The sequence below is a fragment of the Aulonocara sp. 'chitande type north' Nkhata Bay genome, linkage group LG3 (genome assembly GCF_057382095.1).
Source record: "Aulonocara sp. 'chitande type north' Nkhata Bay isolate Kocher_YH1m ecotype deep benthic linkage group LG3, A_spYH_male_GT1.1, whole genome shotgun sequence".
Taxonomy (NCBI): domain Eukaryota; kingdom Metazoa; phylum Chordata; class Actinopteri; order Cichliformes; family Cichlidae; genus Aulonocara; species Aulonocara sp. 'chitande type north' Nkhata Bay.
The window spans coordinates 36,380,869-36,403,663 of record NC_141346.1 but is presented as its reverse complement, the minus strand read 5'-3'; the positions used below and the strand labels follow the sequence as shown (position 1 = coordinate 36,403,663).

The window sequence follows — 22,795 nt, the reverse complement described above, 5'->3', positions numbered from 1 at the left end:
GAACCACTGTACCTCTGTGCCACCCATTTGTCTTATTGTTTAATATCTGTGTAGGTTCTCAGTCATCCAGGTCATGGTTGTCTAAGGAGTTTGGAAAGAAAGTCACTAAACTTCCTTAAGTTTCTTGAAGGCGTCTCACCTCTCATCTAAGAGGCTTCTTCACTTCTAAAAGCAAAGGGTGGAGAGTCCCGAGTGTTTAACCTTAGTGGGAGATTGTCCCTTAAGAGGGTTATACACCCATTTTTAATCATGTGTGTCAGGTGTGAAAAAAGATGTGCGTCATTATGGACCTAAACGTTTTTGGACTAACTCACTGTATGTTTGTCTGCTCAGACTTTCCGAGTGGAAAATCCGAGCTGAGGGGGCATTCAATGAAAAAACATCCGACATCTGGGAACTCAGAATTTACATTTTTTATTACTTATTCAGAGATTACCACTGGAGATTTTGGGTGAGATCAGGGTGAGAGCTTGCCTCACCCTATCATGTGACATATTATGGTCAACTGAGGAAAGAAGGTAGGTGACTGACAGCCTCTGAGAATAAAACATAATTATGAGCTGGTAAATATGTCACCTGACCTGAAACAACAGAAGGTAAGAAGCAAACACAAGAAGCAAGCCTGCATGTTTGCAGTGGACAGGAAATGTGAACACGTCACACAACTGCTGTGGTCAAAGCTACAGGAGCTGTTTGAGGTTTGTATAAAAGGAAAGGAAGCACAGAGAGGCCACAGTCAGAAGAAACACTCTGGTCTTATCTGTATTAAATGCAGCTTCTCTTTTTATTATTGATGTAAAGCCAAAGTGTTTGAGATCAGCTGAGGATCAGAGTGCAGCAGGGCTGGATGTGAGGATGGGGCACTCTTTGCTCTGCATGACGGGGTTATTGTGTAAGTACATTTGTGACATTGTTTGAATGGCACTGATTAATGAAAGTGTTTCTCATGTGTGAGAATTAGAGTGTATCACTGGTTTGAAGTGTTTATGTGAGAGTTTGAACAAAGCATATTTGTGATGTTTATGATAGTTACAGACAAATGTTGGCTGGTTCCTTGGTTCAGTTTAGTCTGGAGTATCATGTTGGATACATCGCTGCTTGTTGCACTTGACTCACTGTTGTGTACAAGTTCATATATTCATATTGTTTTACAAATATATACAATTTTATAGGGTACTAAAAATGTTATAATATTTTTTTATGTTTCAAACTTGTTACTAAATTAATACAAATACTAAATGTGCACAGAAAGATTGTGATGAGCAGTAACTGCGTCATGTGAAAATGAATCTTTAAAAATACTTTTGTTCATTTTGACTTTGATTTTCTGTCAGTTTGATGCTGATGATGTTTAATCTTTACTTTAGTGCTCGATACTCTCTTCTACATTAATGCTGAAGGTGAGAAATGTTTCTTATTCTTTTCTTCACATTTATAAAATATGTATAATTTTGCTCCGATATTTCATATTTCATTCACCATTTGAAATCACATCATGTCTCTCTGTTTGTGCATCGTTTTATTTAAGGCACAAAATCAGTATATTAACAATGAAGTAAGTCAGATACTGTAATCACAATTTTCCTGGTTGCGATTTTGAATCAATAACAACATCATCATCAACAACAACAACAACAACAACAACAACAATAACAATAACGATAACGATACTAAAAAGTTAGAGGTTTAGGATTTTGCTGAAGAGGTGAGTTTCGAGAAGTTTTTTAAGGATTCCAGTTACAGGGAATTACAGATCTCATATGGAAGAGAGTTCCCAAAGGTGGGGGGCGCTGCACTGAAGACTCTGTCCCAAAGTCATTGAGGTTTATGTGAAGGACAGAAAGCAGACTCTTGGCTTAGGACCATAGCATCAAGGGGTCCGTTCTTCGTACTTCGCTTACTACATCCAAGACCAAATCATCGCGCTAACTTTGAGCTCGCTAATCCGGTTCCCCGAACACACCTGCTGTTGACGATTAGTACAGCTGGATGAAGTAATGTGAGATCACTGGGTGGCTTAACAGGGGCTACGCATCGATAGTAGAAACATTGATCGGCAACCCTCTGATTGGTCGGCGAAAATGTCAAAAGGAGCGCGCTCGGTATTTTTCGGCAGCAGAGCAAGAACTCTTGAGTGAGGGATTTCAGGAGTTTCAGAGTTTAATCAGAACGCAAGGGAACACTGCAAAGGCTGCAAAAGCAAGGAGAGAGGGCTGGCAGAAAGTTGCTGACAAATTAAACTCGTAAGTAATTTAATAATAACAATAATAATGGAGTGGATTTATATAGCGCTTTTCAAGGCACCCAAAGCACTTTACAATGCCACTATTCATTCACTCTCACATTGACACACTGGTGGAAGCAGCTACGGTTGTAGCCACAGCTGCCCTGGGACAGACTGACAGAAGCCAGGCTGCCATATTGCGCCATCGGCCCCTCTGGCCAACACCAGTAGGCGGTAGGGTAAATTTATTATATTATATTACATTATATCATATTATATTATATTACATTATGTCCTCTTTCACATTAGAGCCACAACAGGACCCACTAGAACATGGGAACAAGTAAAAGTGAAATATAAGAATATTCTACAGATTGGTAATATTTATCACAAAAAAAGACAGGTGGTGGTCCTGCACCCCCTCGTCAACAAGTTGGTTAAGTAAATAATACCCTCACGGGAAAATCGATATCTCTCAATGAGCACACTGTCGGGCTGAGCTAAAGGATCCTGTCTATCCCGCAATATACGCTGAATTCTGAGGACTCTCCTTATCAATCTTGCACCTTCCACAATGGGTTGGTCGCGTAAACGGACAGGACATGGCTGCGACAGGCTTCCCAAATCCACCTTTGCTTTTATAGCCGTGGTCTCTCATCTTGATTACATGAAGTAATTTACAATTACTACTCTGAAATATGAATTACATCTGAAATAATCAAATACATGAAATAGATTGATTAATAGTAAATTTCCCTTTTTTTAGGAAATGACCTGTATGTATCTGTATGGAATCAATAAAAGGATCAAGTGCTGCATTATCTTTAGTTACATTGATGTTATTTATTTATGGTAAAACAGTGGTAAAATATCGCTGTTGCTTTCGTATAAATGAAGCGGACATACCTGCGTGGCCGCGATCTAATCTTGTTTACATAAAGTAAACCTGCTCCCGAGCAGGTTTACGCTCACGGATCTGTTGCTATGACAGCAAGTCCCGGATGAGCTTCGGAGAACCGAACAATCCAAGATCACGCGAAATCGTCAACAATCAAATCCAGCTAACTTACTTAGCGAGGTACGAAGAACGGACCCCAAGACTGTGTAGTTGCAGCAGGTCAGAGATACTAAGGTGCCAGGGCATTGAGGGATTTGTAAGTAAGCACAGAACCTTGGGGCACACAGTGGTTAACTGGAGCAGAGGTGGAGCTGAAGTCTCCCATGGTGACAAAGACAAACTGTGTTCTGTTGGAGAGGTTTGACTGAAAGCAAGAGAGCACGGTACCAGTGAGAAGACGATGATTGATTACGCAGGAAGGAAGGATGGTGTGAGGGCTGCAGAGAGGTCCAGGAGGATGAGGATAAGAACAGTCTCAGTGCTGTGTCGTGTTCTGAAGCCAGATTGGAAGAGTTCATAGAGCTCATGGTATGACATGTGTTGATGTGGTGGCCACTGCTCTTTCCAAGGATACACAGGCATGTGTACACCTGCACAGGAACACAACAGGGTCAGTCATAGAATAAAGTGATGCAATCATCATTCAAGAAACTGCTGAGTTTATAAATTCAGAAGAAAAAGATTCTCCAAACAGACGAGGAGATTGATTTAGAAACCAGCGTTTATAACAGCTGTAAATGTGCACAGTTCACTGAATGATGTAAGCTCAGTAAATCTTCTTGATGCTATCTTCAGTTCATGCGTAGACACATTTGTGTATTTGAGGATGACTTTACTTGTTTCAAGAGTTTTACATTTGAATATCTGCAGCCACTTCTCGTGTTATATGTGCTCCTTTCCCTGATACAGAAAATATTCAAACATGTGTTTCAGCTGTGAAGTGTTCAAGGATAAGACATAAAAGGCAACTACAGGGGATTATCATGTTTAAACTACAGGCAAGTGTCTCGATTAGCTGAGACACTGTTCAGCAACTGAATCCTCATAATATTAATAAATGAGTATGTTTAAAAAGTCCTCAAGAGCTCATGAAAACTGTAGTCATAAATGTAAAGATGAAAATGCAAAAATAACAGCTCAACATTAATAAAATAAAACTTCCTGTTTCAATTTAAAAGTGGACAGCTCACACGGACAAATTACAAACTCTGACTTTGTGTGTTTATGTGTTGATCTCAGCCTCACAGATCTGTGCAGTCACTCTGTTGTTTTATTCAGAATATTTATATGGTTTAATTTGTTTGATGAAAACACATCTTATTATTTTCAAGTCCAAATGTCACCAGGATGCAGTAAATCTTTTGACTCTTAACAGCAGCAATAAAAATCAGGACATCTTCAAAATGGCTTTATGCTTCCATCAATCTCTAACTTGATGTTTCTATGTGAACAGTTCTCAGTAAGCCCACTGTGATCCTCGAGCCACCCTTGACTCAGATATACAGCAGTGAGACAGTCACTGTCAGATGTGAGATTCAGGAAAGTGGTGGAAGCCATTCGATGTTTATAATGTCATCAGCCAAGTTAGAACCACCGTCAACATCTGAATACAGAATCAGCAGAGCTATAGAGTCTCACAGTGGAGAATACAGATGCTGCACTTTTACATTGTGCGGTGACATCATCACACTGACTGTATCATGTAAGTTGGACACATTTCATTTGGTAATATTGTTCTCTGTTTTATCTGTTTTATCTTAGTAGCAAAATCAGTGAGAAACAGTTTTAAATGTGGTGATAAAAAAAACACAATAATCACCAGAGTGAAAAAAAACTTTGTAACATAAATATTAAACTCAGATGTGATGAACTCAGTTTCTTCCATATGTGCATGTGTGTGGTTTTCACCACTGCAGCTCTGAATTATGACACAATTACTTTATTTATTTGTTTTAAAAAATTATTTTAAGTTGATCAAACATGATCAATAAACACAGAATGAGCAGAGCTGCTGTCTGACGATGGAAAATACAGATGCTGAAAAAAGAAAAGGCTGATCATCAACAGAGAAGAGTTCTGTTATCACATCACAGCCCTGGTTGGGGTCGGGGATAGCATACAGTATGAATAACATCTGTGTAAATTATGATGACTGATAAATGCTGCTGACTGTGCACTGGTTATGCATCTTTTTTTTTTTTTTTTTTTTTCTTTTTTTTTTTTAAAATGACATCAGAAACAGCAGTATGCGACATTACGTGATGGCAGAGCTTCAGTTCATCTTTGGTCATTTTTTTTTTTTTTTTTTTTTTTTTTAATAAATAGGACAGGGGGAATGAATGAGAGAGAGAGGGGGAGAGAAAGAAAGAAAACCAAAGGGGAGAAGAGACGGTGAGAAGGGGGGGGAAGAGAGACAAAAAAAAAAAAAAAAACTCCTGGGTCACCTGTATGGAGAAAAAAACAAACAAACAAACAAACAAAAACAAACAGAGGAGACAGCAAACAACAAAGAGCAACATAATAATAGAGAAAACAAAGCACCATCACAATAAACTAGCTAGTCATAGATATCAGTATTTACTAAGTAATAAACGATATTGTGCAGCACGCAAGATAGACAGCGCACAGTGTGCTTTGAGGCAGCAGCCAAGAAAGCTTTAGTCCGCGTCTGTGAATACCCATGTGTGCATACCTGTGTGGATCAGCATGCTTGCATTCCAAAGGTTTCTTCATGTAATGATCTGCTAGGGAGTGTGGGGGGGCCACAGCCCCGTCCTCCAGGGTGTGAAGCGGGTATGGAGGAGATCAAAACTCCAGACATCCAGAGGCCCCCAGAACACAAGAGACCATGGAAGACCAACAGAGGGGCAGCCGCGCCACTGTCCCAGAGAAGAGTTCTGTTATCACATCACAGCCCTGGTTGGGGTCGGGGATAGCATACAGTATGAAAAACATCTGTGTAAATTATGACTGATAAATGCTGCTGACTGTGCACTGGTTATGCATCTTTATGCATATATATTTATGTGATCATGATCCTTAAAACAAACATTTATATAAAAAACAGATTAACAAAAAATCTGATAATAAGAGCGACCACAATCAACTGGCCTCAGATCAGCTAACAGTGTATAGTTCACCTGTCTCTGCATTTAGGAGTACAGTTTGGTGGCTGAGCATAAAAACAGTCTCACCTGATTCTTGATTCACTCTGATAAAGTTTTCATCATGTTATATACATCCAGCGTTAGCTCCTGGCTCTCTAGCTGGCTAACAGTTAGCTGAGATACCTGTGCTGTCCTCATGTGTGCTGCTGCCAGGTGTTGACTCTCATCAAATTTGCTGTGAAGACACTTTTTTTTCTTGTGCTGTTGGTGCTGTTTGCATCAAGTGTGATGATCACACTGAGATCAGGGACCGACCTACCTGAGAAACCTGAGATCTATTATTGAACTCCATCCACCTTCTTAACCCATCATCCAGGGTTGTGACCTATTAAGCACTTACTGAATTAAAAAAATACATAAATTGAAAATTAATAAAAATAAATTGGATTTTTTTAAAATTACTATTGAGTTTTTATGTTGAAATCTTTATTTGTTATATAACAAAGTTTTTCCTGAAGCAACTGACAGTCTGATGTTTGTCTTTCCTGTAACTACAACAGCAAGTAAACCCAGAGCCACACTGACAGCACAAAGTTCAGTCATACCAGCAGGGGGCAGTGTGACACTGAGCTGCTCTGTGGAGGGCTCTGCTGGCTGGAAGTTTGACTGGTTCAGACGTGATTCACAGTTTTCTGGAGCTCAGAAAATAGGAGCTGGAACATCAGAGCACACTATCAGTATTTCAGAAGGAGGCATCTATTACTGCAGAGGAGGGAGAGGAGATCCAGTTTTCTCCACAGAGGACAGTGCTGCAGTTACAATTCAGAAAGAAGGTGAGGGTTAAATTTTGTTGTGAAATAAAACGAAACATCATGATTAAACTGAAGTAACAATTGATTTATGATTTTTTCAATTTAATATTTGTGTTTATTTGTTTGTTGAACAGTTTTGGCTGCTGTGAAACTGCAGCACAGCTGGTCTCAGATATTCACTGGTGAGACAATCACTCTCAGATGTGAGATTCAGGGAGGTGAAGGAAAGGTGTGGAAATATGAATGGACAGCACCCAACACAAACAGCCCTCCAACATCCAGTGAATACAGGATCAGCAGAGTTTCAGTGTCCCACAGTGGAGACTACAGATGTCGGGGTAGCAGTGACTATCTCTTAACAGGATGGAGTGATGCCTTCACACTGACAGTTTCATGTGAGTTGGACCATGATTCATGCTGACATTTAATGTTTTCATGTTTACATCTGTCTTAACAGGAAAACTCCAACAATGATCCAGCTGTCTGCAGGCAGCTCAGGACAACAGTTTTTCTCACTGTGCAAACAGAAAGGAGAGACACCATGGAGACTCTTAAAATATCAGCAATTTAAAGAGGAATGTACAGAGATGACAGTTTGATAAGAGAATGATAAATCAGTGAAATCTTTAGTTTGTTAAACAGTCTAATGTGTCACATGCAGGGAAACTAATTTTTTTTAATTACTCTGTGAATGTTTTAAGTGTGATTAGTGCTGTAAGAAATGTAAGAAATTTATTTATTGTAACAAAGTTTTTCATGAAGCAACTGACGGTCTGATGTTTGTCTTTCCTTTAACTACAACAGCAAGTAAACCCAGAGCCACACTGACAGCACAAAGTTCAGTCATACCAGCAGGGGGCAGTGTGACACTGAGCTGCTCTGTGGAGGGCTCTGCTGGCTGGAAGTTTGACTGGTTCAGACGTGATTCAGTCTCTTCTAAAGCTCAGCTCATGAGAGGAAATGAAGCAAACAGAGTTATTAGTGTCTCACAAGGAGGTCTGTACCACTGCAGAGGAGGGAGAGGAGATCCAGTTTACTACACAGAGGACAGCAGTGACGTCACAGTTGTGGAGATTTGTGAGTTTTAAACTTTCTGTTATTTAAGTTTCTCATTCATACAAATGTAAAAATAAACATTGTGGCATCAACTCCAAAGAAAACCTGCATATTTATCGCTCATTAGCTGCTGTTAGTCTTTAAATTGTGTTTTATTAAATATTTTTGGCCTCTCTTTCTAAATGCTTCTTCATCCTAAACTGACTTTAAGGGGATATGAAAGACTGTGTATGAAGCCACAGAGCCATAAAAACAAACAAACAAACAAACAAACAAACAAAAATAAAGGTTAATCCTGAACATGTTGTCATCCGAGGTCATCAACAGCTCAGCTAACATCAGGTCAGATCAGGGTCGGTAACCCGCGGCTCTTCCGCCCCTCAGCTGTGGCTCCCGCAAGCTTTGGGTGAAAAAATGAAAAATAAAAGTCCCACACAACATCCCCAACATCTGCAGGAGGAAGTTTACAGAGTGAGAAAAAGAAAAGTGTGTTTATAGCAGCAGCTACTGCAGCCAGAGAGAGTCTGACAGGCCCAGCTGTGAGCCACATGTTAGTATCCAGCTGTTCACTGTGTTCACCGCCTCCAGAGGAAGAAAGTGTGCTGCTGTGACCTTCCCACACCTCTCTCCATCTCTGCACTTTGCCATAAGTTGACCTAGAGCAGAAAGATAGTTAGCAGCTACGAGCCAAACTCAGAACACTGAGCATCAGCCAGAGGTCTCCGTGGGTCAGAGCCGTGGATCTGGAGATAAACCTGCCGTTCTGACACTCATGTCAACATGACAAAGTCTGCTTTCCATAAGGAGACAAATTTGTGTTGAAAGTATTACAAACACACACGATATGATCAACAAGCAATGATTTGTGGCTTGAAAGCAGCTCACATTTGTGGATCTGTGTGAAGCTGGCAGTTAAATTAGACTCAAAACCCCACGTGGGCACGAGACGTGATCTGTGCGTGTCAGGTGATTCGTCCACATGTATTTAAGGTGTTGTGAGCTGTGTATTATCACCAGATATGCTGTTATTGTGCAATAAATATCTTTATGTTTTCGACCCTGAGCTGATGTATTTTATACTCAGGGCTGCCCGTGGCTGCATGAAAACAACAGAAGATGATCGCTCATTGAAATGGACTGAAGACATAATTATATACAAATAGTTTTCATGATTATTCTTCTTATTTTACAATTATTGGACCACAGCTACATTTTATTTACTTATTCTGAACTCAAACTGACCTGCAGAATGATGCTTTATTTAAAGTAGGCCTGCACAGGCCTGTGCTGTTTTTCTCCTCTTTAAAGTTTTTGTTAAAAAGTTCTTAAAAGGTAAAAAAGCTCTTCTTCTTATTAAGACATCTTGTGTTGTATTAAGTATATTTATTATCATCTCTGAATTATGGACGATGAATTTTAAAGAAAGAAATCTGAAAAACAATCTGGACGTTAAAATTTGTGCCTCAATGATCAGCAGTTACTCAGGTTTGTGTCGACACATTTGTACAATAGTTTGTGTGAACTGGAGACCTGAAAAGTTGCACACAAATCACTGCACACATCTGTAAATCTTACTTTCTGCTTGTGAATCATATTATACACAGTTGTACCACTTTCAAGGTAAATTTGTTGCCATAAAAACAAGGATATACTGTCCACCTTCACTCCCTGTCTCTGTAGCTGTAAGTGGTTCTTCAAAGGGAAAATGCAGCTGTTTGCTGTAATGTTAGGATTTGTAGATCACTTTATAAATGTGGAGTGTGTGGAGAACAGGCTGTGTGAGTCAGATACACCAGTGGGCCACCACACACGTGTACCACACGGTAAATAAATGTAAACACTGACTTTTAAATCCAACTTCATTTACAGTCAAAATGTCACCAGGATGCAGTAAATCTTTCTCCTCTGAACAACAGAAAAAAGAAAATCAGGCTTCAAAATGACTTCATGTTTCTATTTGTCTCTAACTGGATATTTTTCTGTGAACAGTTCCCAGTAAGCCCACTGTGACCCTGCAGCCATCCTGGACTCAGACATACAGCGGTGAGACAGTCACTGTCAGATGTGAGATTCAGGGAGGTGAAGGAGCTCAGTGGACGTATGAATGGAGAGCAGCCAAGTTAAACACACCTCCAACATCCAATGAATACAGAATCATCAGAGCTACTGAGTCTGACAGTGGAGGATACAGCTGCCGGGGCAGGAGGGACTATTTCTTCTCAGAGTGGAGTGATATCATCACACTGACTGTATCATGTAAGATCTTTCATCCAGAGTATCTAAATAAGAAAAAGCACTTCTTCTTTCTTACAGCTTTATAACTGTCTTTCATGTTGGTCAGTAAAATGTTTAGTTTTTATTCCAACAACAAAAACCTGAACAGCAGCTTTTTATTCACAGTGAAGAGAACAAAACATATGAGAGTAACTTCTCTGCTGTGCAGCTCTAATACATGAAAGATGAAATGCAGAACAAATGCTGAATCTGTCTCAGCTGCTCCACCACATCCACTAAGAAACATTAAATCCACTGATTGTTCCTCATGTGTGTTTTTAACTTAGAAATGCAGCAAATTAAATATGAAAGATTAGTGTTGTGTTTGTGTGATAGTTGTACAGTTTGTTGCAGCTTCACCATTAAAGTTATGTGATATTTATTATTTCCATATTTCCACCAAGTTATTTCAACTGGTTTGATTCAGTCATTGACTTTTGTTCTTTTTCTAAACTGAACTGCAGATAAACCAAAGGCCAAACTGAGAGCTGATAACACAGCTGTTCCAGTAGGGGGCAGTGTGACCCTGACCTGCTCTGTGAACCCATCATCATCATCTGGATGGAAATACTACTGGTACAGAGATGAGAAATCCTCTGAAGCCCTGACCACACAAGATGCAGTTTTCCACTCAAATGGACAAATCAGTGTCTCACAGGAAGGACTCTACAGGTGCAGAGGAGGAAGAGGAAACCCAGTTTACTACACAGAGGACAGCCAGTCAGTCAGGATTGGGAAAACTGGTCAGTTTAACATGAAGTCAGATAAATTCCTGATTAAGGAGGAAGATGAAGAACAAAAGGCATTAACATTTTTGACATTCATGTGTTTTTATTGTACTTTCTTGAACAGTAACAGCCTCAAACAGGCCTGTTGTGACTCTGTATCCAAACTGGTCTGAGATATACAGAGGAGAGACGATCACTGTCAGATGTGAGATCCATGGAGGAGACACTGAGTGGGATTATGAGTGGGAAACAAACAGCAGGATAAAAGCTCCAAATCAAAATGAATACAGGATTAGATCTGCTTCATCATCCAACAGTGGAAACTATCGCTGTAAGGGCAGAATGAAAAGTTCACAGCATGAAACAACAGAGTGGAGTGTTTCAGTCACACTGACAGTTTCTGACAGTAAGTAGAGTCATAGTTCATTTAACCTGGAAATAGAAACAGTTTGTAAAAATGTCTTTTTATTAGTACATGTTGAGATATTTGACATGTTTAGATAGTCTCACTCTTAAAGTTCATCATAAATATTTGTGAGTCAACATTTTAGTGACATTGAATTCAGAGTTAAGAGACGAAACATTGAGAGAAAATCTTTGTTGAACAGATGAACCCCGTCCTGTCCTCACTGTGTCTCCATCATGGCTGAGTCCTGGAGCCTCAGTAACTCTGAACTGTGAGGTTGAACATGCGTCTGCAGGATGGAGCTTCTACTGGTATAAAGCTGTTCCTGATCTATCAGAGAAATCCTCCAGTTATGAGCTGCTACCTGATGGCAGTGGGACTGCACAGGACTCCTACATCATTCATGGACAGACACACACAGCAGGATATGTGTGCAGAGCTGGAAGAGGAGACCCAGAGTATCACACTGATCACAGTCAACCAAAGTTTGTCTGGTCTGCAGGTCAGTTTGATTCTATCTTTTTTCAAGTAATGCAACAGCAAAAAAATGTAAATTGATGGTTTTTTTGGGGGGCGGGGTTAGCATTGAAGGTGAAAATTATACGAACATTGCGTCTTTTAGCACTGCCCTTTAAACATTAAAGCAAAAGTATATTTTCACTGTGATATTTTGAATCCTAACATCTGTGAGCTTTGTCTCTTCACTACATGTTGTTTCCAGATGTTCATTCAGCAGCGTCTCTCACAGTGAGTCCTGACAGAGTGCAACACTTCACCTCTGACTCTGTCTCACTGACCTGTGAGGGAAACTTCCCTGAGTGGAGAGTGAGGAAGTTCTCTGAGGACGGCCGACTCTCTGACTGTAGGAGAATGACTGGATCCACATGTGACATCAACACATCAAAGTCAGATACTGCAGTGTACTGGTGTGAGTCTGGATCAGGAGAGTTCAGCAGTGCAGTCAACATCACTGTACAGAGTATGTTATTATACATTTACTACTTGGATTTGAGATTGTACAAATGTTTTTCATCATGAAGCTCTGATCTTGTATCTTTAAATCTGCTGTTTGTGTCTTTTATTCCCACATAAATTACTTCACATACAGCAAAGCTGGGACAAATTCTTATTATTGTTTGTCAGCTTTTTCTCAAAGTGTGCAGCAGCTGATGTGACTGAAACAATTGTGTGTGATTGTGTCACAGATGATGGTGATGGTCCTATCCTGGTGAGTCCTGTTCATCCTGTGACTGAGGGAGCTTCTGTTAATCTGAGCTGCAGTTTGAGAACACAAAAAATACTTTCCAATGTGTTTTTCTATCACAATGACAAACTTATTCAAAATGATCCCCGAGGGGAGCTGAAGATCTCTGCAGTGTCAAAGTCTGATGAAGGTTTCTACAAGTGTCAGTACTCAGGAAGAGAGTCAGCACAGAGCTGGATGTCAGTTAAAGGTGAGCAGGATCAAAACATTTGATGGAGTTTTATAAACCAATGACTGAGAATGAACATTAGATTGTCTGATTTAATTCTTAAAGTCACTTGGCTCCATTTTATAAAAGTATTTTTTTTTATAAAATTATAATTTATTAATAATTAATTGCTATTTGTTGTTACAGTAACTGTATCAGGAGCTGACAGCTCTTCGTCTCCTGTGTGGTTGATGGTTGGACTGGTTTGTGGAGTCTCTCTCATTATTATTCTCCTGCTCTTGTTGTATCGTTGCAGACAGTCCAAGTGTAAGAGCCTCTTTTCTGTTATTAATATTGTTATTATTATTAGTAGTAGTCATAGTCATCGTATTAGTAGTAGTAGTATTGACATTTCATTGAGTATCTGTCACGGTTACTAAACTAAAACACAACTTTATCACAGAACTTAGAAAGTTATCCAAATAAAACAAAAACAAAAACAAAAACTAAGAAACCAAATTTCTACAAATCTTATTAAAACAAACTTTGATGAAGGATGTGACAGCAAAGGAAGATTGAGACAGTCTATAAAACACAATATAATGAGATGATGGGAAACAGGTGGGAACACAGTGATAACTAATGCCCCTTTTCCATTAGTACATCGGTGGACAACTCCAGGCTTCGAGGGCCGGTGTCCCTGCAGGTTTTAGATGTGTCCTTGAACCAACACAGCTGATTTAAATGGCTAAATTAGGTCCTGAACATGTCCTGAAGTTCTCCAGTGGTAACGAACTAATAATGTGATTCAGGTGTGTTGACCCAAGGTGAGATCTAAAACCTGCAGGAGACCAGCCCTCGGGGCCTGGAATTGCCCACCACTGCATTAGTACCTACCTGGATCAACTCACAACTATTCGAATCGTATTGACTGGTTTTCTATTACAGTCAAGTACCACCTAATGTGTGTGGTCGTCCTAATAGCAACATGGCTGAGCATCCTGTGACGTAATTAGTATGCGTCACACACACTACAATGAAGGTGGATGTTGAGGCGATGATAAACCTGCTGCTCAGTCTGTGAATTTTCGTCACACTCTGGGACCACGGTGTTGCTTTTGTAGCTGTTTTCCTCATTGTTGGGTTTCAAAAATGGCTGTTTTGATTCTCATCAACAAAATACTCTCATAAGTCATTGAGTGACGCCACTGAGCAGTCAATCAGTGGGATGCAGGCTGTTGACGTCACATTTTGGGATCGCCTCGGATCGCCTTGAACTCCGGCTGAGTAAATACTGAAAAAGTACCTGGTAACAGGAACAATGACCTGATGGAAAACCCTGAAAACCATGGTGACCTGACCTGAGTAGTTACTAATGGAAAAGAGGTTAACAGAATGACTCGGTGGATGTAAAACTAGACACAAGATACAGATGAGAACAGAGACCAAAATAAAACAGGAAATGACTGACACTGAGACCTGGAGTAAGACACACGAGCTTGATGCAGACAGTAAACAAAACATGGAGACCAGAGAGAAAGAACAGAGTTAGAACACAAGGGGATAAACAACCTCTCATTAACCAAATAGACAGATAACCATAATGTAAACATAACATCATAATAATAGAACAGAACTATGAAACCAAACCAAAACATCAAAACCCGGGTCAACCATTCAGGGACCTTGAAGGAAGCACAGGCAGGAAGACACCTGCTACACATTGTTACCTGTTGCACCTCCAACGGTTACATCATGGCAGGTGAAGGGTCATCAGCTGGGAGCCACCCTTCATTGATGTTTTGCTCCATTAATCGTGGAACATCTTGTGGTGGTGGAGCAACGGGTGGAGGTCTCCCTACTGTCCCTGCAGCTGACCCTAGGACACTTGTCTTCCCCACATCTGGTCTTTCCAGATCTCCATTAACTTTCACATGTCTTAGATTCAGTTTGTGCTCAGTTTTTATTAAAATCTAGTTGCACAAACATCTAAATAACCAACTGACTACATGCACAAAAGATCAGAAACAAACAGGATTTTACAACCTGATTGTATCTTTAACTCGACTGAAAGAATCCACAAATGTTGTTGTTTCATATCAGAACAACACAAACAGTAACACCATGATGGGTTCATGCTCTGAAAATATCTGATAGTCCTGTTGTTGATTTAAACACAACTAATGAAACTCTGCAAAAGGTTTTTCTGTGTTTTTCATTTATCTTTGAAAAATGTGTCATGTTGGTTTTCATGTGTGAGCCACTGAAACACTGGTGCAGTACATCATGTGAAAAGCACAGAGCAGCTAGAGATGAAACAGTCTTTTAATTTAAGGAAACTGGCACCATGTCATTGGTTTACAATTGTGTAACTAAAATATGAACATTTCAGGTGCAGATAAACCCCCAGATGTCATTTACTCTAATATTGAACTGGAAAACTTTGGAAATAAGTGTGAGTACACAAAACATATACAATGTAGAAAAAAAGCCTGGAAAGTTTTTGAAACGTTTAAAAATGTATTAAATGTTTTTCTTTTGTGGATTCGATCATCTTAACAGGGAAGCATCATAAAGCAGAGCAGAGTGCTGTTTACTCTGAGGTGAAGACGGGAGCTGCAGGTACAGTCACAACAGTCTCATTCAGTGTTTGTACTTGAACGTGTCATCACATCATTATATTGCAGGTAATTATAGGTCAACATGGAGTTTAGTTATTCACTGACCAAGCTTAGCTACTACATACGACCACTACACATCAGCAGAGTTGAATCTTATACACATCGAGGGCCGTTCAGAGTTTAGTGTAAGTTTGTCTGCTTCATATACAGAATGATATTGTTATTGTACAGTATGGTATTGTCCATCTATATGTCCCCAAACTAAATAGTTTCTCTCATGTTTTTACTCTGTAATGTTCTTGTCATCATATCTGTGCTGAACAAATGTGTCCTGAGCTCTGACGTCTCTTTTAGAGGACAGTCTGATGTATGCTGAGGTCAAACAGCCCAAAAAAGAAAAAGCCAAGAAAAACAAAGGTGAGCAAAGTCTGCCATCATCTCCACTGAATATTGTTCAACATGTTTATCTGCTCTTACAATGTAAATCTGTTTATTTTGCAATTTATACTTAGGTATTCACAAGTATTCATTACTTGGATTATAAAATCTATCTTACTCTTTACATTAGTGGAGACGTCAAGTTTCCTCCTGGTTAATGATATTATTGTTTTCAATGATCTTCTCTTCATTCACAGGAAAATCAAGTCCTGCAGCTGATGCAGCAGTTTATTCTGAAGTCACATCAGGAAGCTCTCTCAGTAATTCTGCTGCCATGCAGGCTGATTTATTCTTCACATTATTAAATGTCTTCAGCTCATAATATCTTTACATGTTGGAAATCACTTTGTCTCTTTGTGCTTGTCTTACAGGTCAGTGAGGAGAGCTGTAGCAGCAAAGCCAAGAAGAAGCTTTTTATGAAGCCACTCTTGCTCCTCTGCTGCCCAAATATCAGACATGCTCAGCTTTATGTGCAGTTACAATATTCAATCATAATATCATATAGAGTTAGTACTCTCTTATAGCATAAAGCATATGTTCTATATAGTCAGCTGTTTTTATATTCTTAAGTTTTATATACAGAAAGCTTTAACTGAATGTTTCCTGTTTCAACATCAGTGAGAACAAAGTGTGAAATATGTGATCTTTAGTAGCTGACAGCACAACTTTAAGTCAGCAGTGTTACATTAAAAAGTACTGTTATGGGCAGCAACACATACTTTTACTGTATTTGTTTAAAAATCTACATTATTAAAAAAATGATCTGATCAGTACTGTGTGAATTTGTCAAAGTCAAAGTCAAAGTCAACTTTATTGTCAATTCTGCCACATGTACAGGACATACAGAGAATAGAAACTTCGTTACTCTCAATCCCTAGATAAAATGAATTGAATGTAATGAATGTATTTCTTGATTTCTCTCCTTTTTTTGTTTTGGGGGTTTTTGCTTTATCTTAAACATTTTTATTAATTTCATGCATTTATAGTTAGAGGTTTGTCCCTGCCAAATGAACTAAATGAATAAATAACATTCAAACTGATGGTGTGTCATTTACCTGTTCCATTGTGTTTAACATTAAATAAAGAAGTCAACAGTTTTTTTGTAAGTTTCTCCACATGGTGCAACACTTAATTCAGATAGTGTAGCAAGCTACAGAACTGGAAGATCAGATTTATGTTCATAAATCAAATGAATCCATAAAGAGACGCATGTATGGGCAGAACTTTGTGCCATCAGAAACTGGATTTGAATAAGTTAAATTTGAATTTGAATTGCTCGGATTGAATCTGAATTGCTCAACTTGAATAAAAGCTTCTAAAACTGAACTATATTTTTAACATTTAAAACAGATTTGAAGGATGGGTCGGGTGTATCCTTCGTGGCCCAACCTATCCCAAAATTCATAGCGCGGCCCAGCCAATTCCAGTTTCCAAGAATGGCGGCAGCTACTTAGTTTTAATATTACTCTTATTACTCTTTCTGGGTTACAAAATAAACTTTTAAGATATTTTCAGCTGAGAATGTAGCTGTGTGCACTTCAAATATCTGCTCTGTTTATCAAGACATCACATATTGGCAAAAGTGCTCCTTTTTGTTACCCACCAGCTCGATAACTAGCCGGGGTTTCAAGGCTCACAAGAGCCGGCGAGAACACTGAACTCCCCGGCACATCGTTTTCAGATCCCCGCGGTCTTTGGCTACTCAGGTTAAACATGATATAAGTCACTTAGATAATTTTAAAAATTTATTTTTTTGGCTTTTCTCAGTGTTTTATTTGTTCCTGAGTAAATCATTTTGGCTGAGATTAAAGTTATAGTTATTACACAGCTGAATAAACGTCACACAAAACTGATTAAAAAGTGTGAGATGGTAGAATTTACTCCAGTGTCCTGTTATATTTTAGATAACAAGGAGCAGACGGCTGAGTTTATTATTAAACTTTACTGAGACAATCTGCAAATTTCATTAAAGTTTAAGAAACTATCATCTAGTCTTTATTTTTAGTTAGCACATATCTTAAACACTTCAAGCTGTAAGCTAATGATAGTTATATAAGAGCAGATGCATGCTGGTGCAATAAGCTGCACGTTTTACATCCAATGGATGCATGATCTGATTAGTCAACTATCAAAATTGGCATTTGTGGCAGCCTTAGTCTGAAGTCATAAAACAAGAATTGTGTATATTTTTTGATGGGTGTATTTTAAAACTGGAAACCTGACGATAGAGAACAACCTCTTTGTTCTTCTGAGCGGTCTGTCGTCCTTACACGTGTGTAACAAACTGTCTATTCTGCTGTTCGCCTTTTTATCAGAGGAAACTGAAAACTCTCATGATTTCTGGCTGTGCCTGTGGGTTGAGCCACAAATCTTTTGTTCAGCAGGTTTGATGTTTTCAGCAAACTTCACACAGCAGAGGAAACAAGGAATTCAAAGAGCACCGTGGGAAATTCATAAGCAGCTGTTTTCCTGATTGTTGATTTGTGATTTGCTCATTTAGTGCTTCTGTGTTCAGTTTGTTTGCTACCTGATGTGTTACTACAATATTTTAAGTTATTTATTGCAAGTATTCATTATCAAAAATACAATAAGTCATTGTTTAAGGACGTTTTGTGTAGTACTTTAGTACAAAATATAATCACTGGGTTGTGTTTGGAGTTGGTTGCCAACAGAGGGAGTCATTTTATTATGACTTCATCTGCTTGGCTGGATGTTAAATATTAGAAGATAAAAGTTGAAGACTTTGACTTCAGAGTCTATTATTTCCCATGTCATGTTGCAATAAATAAATACAATAAAACTGTGTCTATAAAAAACAAAGTGTGATGAGCCTTAAAAGTGAAAGAGGATGAATTATTTCTTCTGAGCAGCCTTCAGTGCTTTTGTCACTTGGTGGAAATGATTTTAGTATCACACTCTGTGTTAGTTAGTACACTTTTGCAACATATGTATTTTGTTTGTATGCTTTTATTTTGAAAAGTAGTTTGTTACTTCCTAACCTAATCCTCCGAACACAATGAGGTAAACTTAAACTTAGAGCAAAGAGGACATAAAGGAAGTCGTGGCAGGAGGCCGTGGAGCTGTTTCTTTGGAACCAGTGTCAGACCTGGAGGAGGAGCCAGACCCAGTAACAGGTGATTGTAATAATAATAATAATAATAATAATAATAATTGTGATTTATTTTACAGCTGTTGTCACCATATGCATAGTATTCTCTTGCACTGCTAGTTTGCTCTGTGTGATTTTATTTTTCATTGCCTGGCTTGTTTTTATTGTTTTGTTTAGGAAGAGTTCATCTTTTAGTTGGCTTTAAAATACAGGAATTTACTGTAAATAAATAGAATTTTATTACTACTGCTGTGTATGCCTTTACTGCCACCCCTTTAAGCTGCTGTAGTCTTCTGTATCTCTTTTTACACCTACATGTGTGTAAATGACTGTTGGTGGTTACTTTCTATCCTCTCAGAGGCTTTTTTTTATCCACTGAAAGGCCTCGTGGTTTGTGACCACCTAGAAAAGAGGAAATGCAGCCTGTGGTTTCAGCCTGAAGTCTTCTGTGTTACAGATGTGCTGTTTTATGTTATCAGCTCATAGCAGAGAATTAACAGGGAATTCACACAAAGGTCACAGTGGGAATTTCACTTTGTTCTCTGTGTGCATGACACATGTTTATATTTGCTCCCTGTACCCAAATAACAGTAATAATTTTCTCTGGTACATTTAAGTATGGATGACAGTGTGTGACAGCAGATTAAAAATGGTGTCACTGCAGTGATGACACATACTAAACTAAAGGGAAAAAATGACGTGCTGTGAAACCATGAAAATAAATTTCTCACACTGCCTTCATACAGCTGCCTTCAACTGTCACCACAAAACAGGCGTTTCAAAACTTTTGCTCCAGGTTTTTGGTATTTTTAGGTTCATCTCAAAGTATCACGTCTACCCTGTGAATGTTAATAACTGTTAATAAGTTCACTACATCACCACCATCACTCCTATTAATGGAGCCCACTCATCCCCAGACTCTGAATCCTCTATGGAAGGCTTTTCAATCAGATCTTTGAAGTATTCCTTCTACTGCTTACAATATCCTTGGTTGACATCAGTGCTCCAGGTGTACTATAAACTTTTTACTCTCCTACCACAACTGAGTTTTAGTTTCAGCTGCAGCCAGGGTTGCAGTATGCTTGGCCTGCCTGTACCTGTTAGCCTCCTCCAAGGTGCCACAAGCTAATAAAGCCTGAGAGTTTGACGTCTTCAACTTGATGGCTGTCTTTACCTCTCAAGTCTACCATCTGGAATACCACCACGACAGGCACCAACAACCTTGCAGCAGCAGCTCTGTGCAGCTGCCTCAGTAATAGAGAAGAAGAACACGATGCAGTCAGATCCCCAACCTCCTTCAGAATCCTGATCCAACTGACAACCAGGTGGCGATCATCTCAGCTTCTTGCTTCATCTGAGAGTCCAGAACATGGGGCTGCAGATCTGATTATATGATTACAAAAGTGATCATCCTTCGATCTAGGGTGTCCTGGTGACATGCGCTCCTGAGGTTCAACGTTGGTGTTCATTATGGTCAAACTGTGATTAGCACATTAGTCTAATAACAAAACATCACACAGGTTCAGCTGATGCAGAAGGTGAGATGATTCTCACATTATGGACATGTGGCAAAAAGCAAAAACTGGTCTGGTGCTGATTTTTGCTGTCAGCTGTTACCTGTTTAGCTCTGGGGTAATGATGCATCAGCATCATGTATTCTTGAAGTCAACCCACCATGTGTCATTACACAAGGGAGGCACTTAAAGCTCAAGTCGAGTGAGGTGGACCAGAGAATAGGGCTGTATCTACACCTGACTTGCTTCTAGACATTTCTCACAGTGAACTAGCAACAAAAAACTGGCTTCCTCATCTAAGTACTTAAAAAAAACAATATTTATTTATTTATTTTTGTTTTGCTTTATTTTCTTTCTGATACAGCTTACCGTGGTTGTGCCAAGTAGATTTCATCACAAAGTTTTGAAGACATCCCACAATCAGAGCATTTGGGTGTTCATAAGGCTTACAATTATATTCAGAACTATTTCCTTTGGCCTTGACTGAAGAAAGATGTATCTGGTAACATTACAACACGTCACATGTGTCAACCAGACTAAAAAGCTGTCTCGTATTCCAGGGATTTAAACGTTGTTGTCACGATTAGTTAACGGACTCAGGCTCAGACCAGGGAAGGGAGAGGTCCGGGAAAGAGCTGCACAAAAAATCTTCAGTAAGAGATGAACTGACAGAAACAACTCACTGATTCAGATTTTCAGCCTACTGAGCAACTGACGCTGATAGCTCAACGATCCAGCGACGAGTAGCACAGTGCTGCCTATTTAAGTAGGACTCGGGATTACGAAGATAGGCAGCAGGTGTGGAAATGGCAGGTGCGTGGACCAGGGGCGGGAGCCTATAATGTGCACCCCCTCTGGTAGGAGAGAGAGAGCGAGAGAAAGAGCAAAACAACAAAAACACATGTTGCCTAATACGTATCAGCTGGTGAGGCACAGGGACCATGACAGTTCTGCTGTCCATGCTGTCCATGTGCCCATTTCCACAGTGTGGAAATAATGATGGTTTTTTGAAACAGGAAATGTGTAAAAAAAAAACCTTTCCTGTTCCACCTGTGCTGATGGCAGAGACTGCAGAGATTCAATCATCTGCTGCTCTGTGAGTTCCACCTGTTGACATCCTTTTGGGAACTCTGCCACTGATCAGTACCCATTGGTACTTATGTGGTTCCTGGCCTTGGTTGGGTTCTGTCATCATGAAGTTCATTAAAAAAATGTTTCATGAATATTTGCTCTGACTGAACTTTTGAAGGCTGGACCAGTGTGAAGTTTGTCTCATTTTAAGCTTTAGATGATAAAACTTTCCTGTTTTATTCTGTTTTCTCTTCTGGTCCTAGAAGCACAATATTTCAAAGTGGAATCAGCTCTGTTTCACCAAACTTGTGATACTTGTATTTTCAAACTGAATTTCAGCCCACCTGTGTTACCTTCATGGCCCACACTTTGGGAATTACTGGAGCCGACAAGGTGGTAACTCAGAATACAGTAGTTTATTTGTAAAACATGTATGAAAATAACATGTTTGTCAGCATCAGTGGTGTGAAGCATGTGTGGCAGAGCTGAGAGAGATTCTCTGTTTGTTTCGATACAATGTGATGGTAAAATAATGTTTGCCTGCTGGCTTTCACAGAGGTGTTATATCTGTCACTGTGAGTCATCACTGAGCTGCCGAGCTCGCTTCAGTAACACAATGATGACTTAACTATCTTTTTCTTCTGCTGCAGAATTAAAATGAGGAAGAACAATTTAAGCTAAATATGTGTGTTGCCTTCCAGAAAACATGTTTTATCTCTGACAGCTGGCAGCAGAGAGAGCAAGATGCAAAGTTTTAAAAACTCAGTTTTTTGTCTTTGCTGGTTGTCATCTCTTGTAGGAATGAATTTTTATTGATTATCCACTTCCTCTTTCCTCTCTCAGTTATGTTAAAAGCATCTTGCTAAATATGTAATATGTTATGTATGTCTATGTATGTCATGTATGTGGGCATATGGCAGCACGGTGGTTAGCACTGTTGCCTCACAGTAAGAAGATCCTGACTTCAATTCCACCATCAGGCCGGGGTCTTTCTGTGTGGAGTTTGCATGTTTTCCCCATGTTTGCGTGGGCTCTCCTCGGGTTCTCCAGCTTCCTCCCACAGACTAAAGACATGCGTTCTGTGGTTGATTGAAAAATCTAAATTGCCCATTTAGATTGTGAATG

General features: G+C 39.4%; 1 protein-coding gene across 1 annotated transcript; it reads left to right on the top strand.

Annotated features, from left to right (window-relative positions):
- The first annotated feature begins 855 nt into the window (after nt 1-855).
- On the top strand, nt 856-16,461 carry LOC147335410 (B-cell receptor CD22-like). Its single transcript, XM_086278783.1, has 12 exons — nt 856-904; nt 1,368-1,400; nt 7,846-8,113; nt 10,828-11,119; nt 11,722-12,007; nt 12,227-12,484; nt 12,711-12,959; nt 13,125-13,244; nt 15,310-15,372; nt 15,480-15,539; nt 15,893-15,955; nt 16,174-16,461. Exons 1-12 carry the CDS (start codon nt 856-858, stop codon nt 16,296-16,298), a joined length of 1,866 nt encoding a protein of 621 aa, XP_086134909.1. The 3' UTR covers nt 16,299-16,461.
- Nucleotides 16,462-22,795: the final 6,334 nt, after the last annotated feature.

Bases quoted from the DNA above. Each gene is read 5' to 3' on its own strand.
- LOC147335410 (XM_086278783.1), top strand. From the start codon at position 856: ATGGGGCACTCTTTGCTCTGCATGACGGGGTTATTGTGTAAGTACATT. The intron at 15,373-15,479 runs GTGAGTACACAA...TCATCTTAACAG, and splicing joins GGAAAACTTTGGAAATAAGT to GGAAGCATCATAAAGCAGAG. The intron at 15,956-16,173 runs GTGAGCAAAGTC...CTTCATTCACAG, and splicing joins AAAAGCCAAGAAAAACAAAG to GAAAATCAAGTCCTGCAGCT.